Source organism: Sinocyclocheilus anshuiensis, unplaced genomic scaffold (assembly GCF_001515605.1).
Source record: "Sinocyclocheilus anshuiensis isolate Anshui unplaced genomic scaffold, SAMN03320099.WGS_v1.1 scaffold758, whole genome shotgun sequence".
NCBI lineage: Eukaryota > Metazoa > Chordata > Actinopteri > Cypriniformes > Cyprinidae > Sinocyclocheilus > Sinocyclocheilus anshuiensis.
The window spans coordinates 2,063,290-2,068,354 of record NW_015548126.1 but is presented as its reverse complement, the minus strand read 5'-3'; the positions used below and the strand labels follow the sequence as shown (position 1 = coordinate 2,068,354).

Genomic DNA, 5,065 nt, shown 5'->3' with positions numbered 1-5,065 from the left:
CACACAGCGTCTCCCTGACATGGCTGCTTCAACACTAACTGCGGTTACTGAAACCACGCCTTCTTTCTTTGCGTGAACATTTGGGCGCATTATGCTAATATTTCCACATAGTGAGGTAGATATGTGGGGGCGTGTTTGAACGAGCCGTTTTAGGGGGGCGTGGCAGAGTCTTAAATTTGATAAAGAATATCTCTTTGGTTTTGAGACTTTAGTCTTTGCAACTTCAGGGATCTTATCTATGCACCATCAGCTTGTAACACTCCAAAGAGAAAGGAAAACTTGAAATCGCATCATATGACCCCTTTAAGGAAAATGTAATACATTATTCTGTTCGCAAAATATACTGTATTGTGGGGTCAGTATGTTTTTTTTTTTATTTTTTGAAAGAAATTAATACTTTTATTAGGCAAGGACACATTAAACTGGTCAAAAGTGAAAATAAAGGCGTTTATAATGTTACAAAAGATTCCTATTTCAAATAAATGCTATTCTTTTGAACTTCCTATTCATCAAAGAATCTAGAAAAAAATGTATCCCGGTTTCCACAAAAATATTAAACAACAGCGGTTTTCAACATTGATAATAATAGTAAACAATAATAATTATAAAATAAATATTAATATGAATAACAATAAGGTTTTTGAGCACCAAATCAACATATTACAATTATTTCTGAAGGATCATGTGACACTGAAGACTGGAGTAATGGCTGCTGAAAATTCAGCTTTTTATCACAGAAATAAATTACATTTTTAAATATATTAAAATAGAAAAACATTATTTTAAATTGTAATAATATTTCACAATTTTACTGTTTTTTTAAATTAAATGAATGGAAGGTATTATATAAAGGTATATTATGATTTCTGTGTGTGTAAAAAATATAACAATTATTTTTTTATATAAATCTGTAATATTTAAATATACATTTTGCATGTTTAGATTACATCAGGGTTTTTGTCGTTGCATGCAATGACCTTTGCAATGAATTTTGTAGTACATAGCGACAAACATAGGGAAGTAAAAGTCCTATTTTACCTCGGGTGTCCTTATTGAACCATAAATATAATATCACAAAAAGTACTATAAGCAGGTTGCTTAAACCGGTCCTTCAAAGCTGAGGTACCAAAAATTGGCTTTCAATTCCCAATACACTGAAAACAATGAAATAAACAAATGGGGAGAATTTCTATTCCAGATATTTTCAATGAATCCCACAGAATCAAATATTATGTTTCCAGGCCTGAATGTCCTGCCTAGAGCAATAAACACATATACACACGATAAGGTATAGGCCTATATAACAGCTCCAGTCTCAAGAGCAAAATCTATAGTGTTCATAGTGTGCACCCTGAGGGGGACGCTTGAAATGTAACTTCCTTATAGTCTCCATGTGGCTGCATAACAACCTTGAAATTTCACACAGATCCTATTTTCACATCTAGTGTGAGAAAGCGATGCATAGTGAGGGGGGCCCTCTAGTGGACAAACCGCTCGATGCCACCAAATCTAATTTCCTGAGTTTGAACAATTTTAGCAATGACATCTTTAATTATTCTAGGAATAGCAGAGCAGAGCGTGCATTTCAGTGGAAATTCACTTAAGCACTAGCACATTCAAATTAACGTCTCATTAACGACACAGAGAGCGGTTGTGACCATTATATCTACTTTTAGGGAGAAAGTCTGTCCTTATAAAGTTCCCATAATTAACAACATTCCAGAAGAGGTTAGGTAAGGTTGTATCGAGACATGGTAAGTCAGAGTAATGCTTACCTGTAGTGTTGATCATACTCTTGGGCGTAGCGGACGAAGCAGCAGCAGCGAAGATGTTTGGGGTGCTAGCAGAGGTCAGGGTGCTGCTGGAGCCAGAACTGCCCACCGTGTTCACTGTCAGGCCCGAGAGAGGCTTCTTGGCCTGTACCACCACACTCCTGCGAGAGAGAGTTCACAATCTTTTACTAAATGTACCTTGGATTTGATGCAGCTGGCAAATTGTTCTTGTAACCTGGCAAGGCGGATGTGTAAACATAAGACCAAACAGCTAGGATTTTACCAAGCACTTCCCGGAAGGGACGGCAAATGAACCACAAAAGCTTCCAGATTCCGCATAAGCAAAAAGAAACAAATCTAACAAAGCAAAATACAACAATAAATACACATGATTGCTTGTGAAATCAGTTGATTAAGCTGCAGGGAGACTGACGGCTGTGTTCCACGGTCCAGTCAGGCTGGATGAAAGTGGATGGATTGAACGGTCGCAGTGGCAAGGGAAAGACCAGCAGGCAAAGTAAACATCCTGCTCTCTTGCCTTGTGACTGTACAGAATGAGAGCTCAGGACAAACAAACAGTAAAATCAAAAGCAGTGACTGCTGGGTTTTGGGTACGTTTCTCTTTTCTGCTGTTTGTCCACTGCTGTTACTCGACGTAATGTCAAACTCGGAGAGAAATTCATCAGGAGATACTTTCCAGGTGCGCTGCAGAAATTTGGTGTTGATATAGCAGTGCAATTTTGAGGTTCTCACCTTAGAAAACCTTATGTGTTATTCATACTATGCAGTACATTTTCACTGCCCCATTATATCTCACTATATTGGATTAAATATTAATATTAAATATTAAATTATAAAAATATGAAATAAAAAATGTATATATCATTTATTGTTTTACATAAATATTACTTAGCTTTAATCATTGTGTAACAAATTAACAGAAGCCAATTTTAAATGGTTTTAGTACTGTCGTAAATAAAATGCATAATTAGGAGATATTAATAATACATTTGACTAAATAATGAAATAAATATTGTTATATCATATTAGTTAACTTTTGTCAATCATAAAATCAAACATGAATTAACAAATGCCCATTTTAAATAATCTCAGTAAATCAATCAATCTATCTATCTATCTATCTATCTAACTATCTATCTATCTATCTATCTATCTATCTATCTATCTATCAGTTTTTTTCACATTTTATTTATTTATATTCATATAAACTTGCGAGGCAAATGTCAATTCTGTGGAAAAAATGGCAATGAATCTAATAAATTCTGCAAAGTTTTGTGGTATTAAATGGTTTGCATCACTACAAAACATTCTATTCCATTAGATAAAGTTTAAAAAGGGGGGGGGGAATAAATCAAGGATAAAAGGGTAGGATAAAAACAAAAAGATGGATGAAAAATGAAAATATCAATAAACAAAAATATCAGAAAACAAAACATCTCAAGGTAACACCCTCATCTAAGCACATTCTTAGTGGCTGTTTATTTCCATCTTGTTCTGTTTTTTAACCTTTATAATCGTGGTAAAATGAATTTAAGTGCTTGAACAAGACAAGATCATATGTCTGAAAGTGTAGAACATCATTTATAAAAATACTTAAACATATAAGTATATTCATTTTTAAAATAAATGTACTGGAAGTACTTCAAAAAAGTACTGAATAACAGGAATAAGCCTCCTGTTGCAGGAAAAAACAGGCCACAAACACAATACCAGCCATTATCTTGTCATCCTTCTTCGACCATCTCTGGAAAGCTAATTAAAGAAACAGTCTCTACATATAGCTAAACAAATTAAACCATTAAAAAAGGGCCTAAATATACTAATCAACTTAATTATGCCTTCAAGAAATTATACTTAGCTTTTATTTTCCAGGTTATTTATAGATGTAGATAGAAATCACATGGTTTCCAGAGGCAACAGTATAACTAGCTGAAAATAGCACTGGAGACGAGCAGGATCACGAGTTTGCATTCAACTCTTGACCTTGCCGATAATCTCCTGCATGTCTTCACAGACATTCTGGAGCTTCGCAGATATTCACGGAAAACCACCTTAGCCTGATAGCAAAGAGCAGGAGAGGATTAGTTTGATATTATACACAAGACAGAGTCAAGTGCTTTGGAGGATGGAATGATATTTTGTTGGGGTTTATATTGGTCTGGTTTCTTTATCACGACTTGACGTGGTTCGAGATGCTGGCCGATACAGAGATCTGCATGTTTTGGGTGATGTAGCGCAGGGCTGGTTCTAATGTCACCTGCTAAGCCTCCTGATGCTGCACTATGTGACCTCAGACACTGTTCAGAGAGAGGATGGAGCCATTAGAGCACTTGTCTGGGAGACTGCCACTCGTCCCCACGGCACGCTCTCTTTAACACGCTGGCGTGACAGGAAGCAAAAACATTCTGTGACACGTGCTTCCCCTTGAGCACTACAAACAGAGAATAACAGACCCTTAAAATCATGCATGTGTGCCATTGTCTTTATGAGCTATGAGGAGTTATTCTAGTATATGCAAATACATAAGTTACAGTTTAAAAATCTGAGGTCTGTAAGAATTTTTAAAAGAAAAAGAGAGAGAGAGAAAGAAAGAAAAACAGTAATATATTGTAAAATATTATTACAAATAATGAAAAAAAAAATCTATTTTAATGTATTTTAAAATGTATTTTTATTCCTGTGACAGCAAAACAGCCATTACTTCAGTTTTCAGTGTCACATGATCCTTCAGAAATCATTCTAATATGCTGATTTGGCATTTAAGAAACATTTATTATTATCAAAGTTGAAAACGTGCTTAATATTTGTGTGGAAAATGTTTGAGACATTATAATCAGGATTCAATGATAATTAGAAAGTTTAAAACTACAGCATTAATTTGAAATTTAAATCTGCTGTAACATTATAAACGTTTTTACTGCACTTTTCTCTATTATTTATTTTGTCTATTATTTAAAAAAAATAATAATAAAATAAAACATAAATAAGTAAATATAAATAAATAAATAAAACATAAATAAAAAATCATAATAAACAAATAAATAAATAAATAACCTTACTGACCCCCAAACTTTTGGTTTTGGCAGTGTAAAAGTAACGGTTTTAGAATACAAATTAAAACTCCTTGGCCTCACATGTACACACAGAAATTACACTCAAAATCATATTTAGTGCACTTTACACTGAAGAACAGAGTAGTATAACCGAACATACAGCTAACAAGTTGTATGGACTGCTTTTATGGGATTTTTTTTTTTTTTTTTGGAATTTGT

General features: G+C 34.1%; 1 protein-coding gene across 1 annotated transcript in view; it reads right to left on the bottom strand.

The window, feature by feature from the left end:
- The window catches only part of LOC107704698 (neurobeachin-like), a 282,564-nt gene that overhangs the window by 143,958 nt on the left and 133,541 nt on the right, over positions 1-5,065 (bottom strand). The window contains exon 28 of the mRNA XM_016507685.1: positions 1,776-1,933. Coding sequence (XP_016363171.1) covers positions 1,776-1,933 — 158 coding nt within the window. The remainder of the gene's footprint in view (positions 1-1,775; positions 1,934-5,065) is intronic.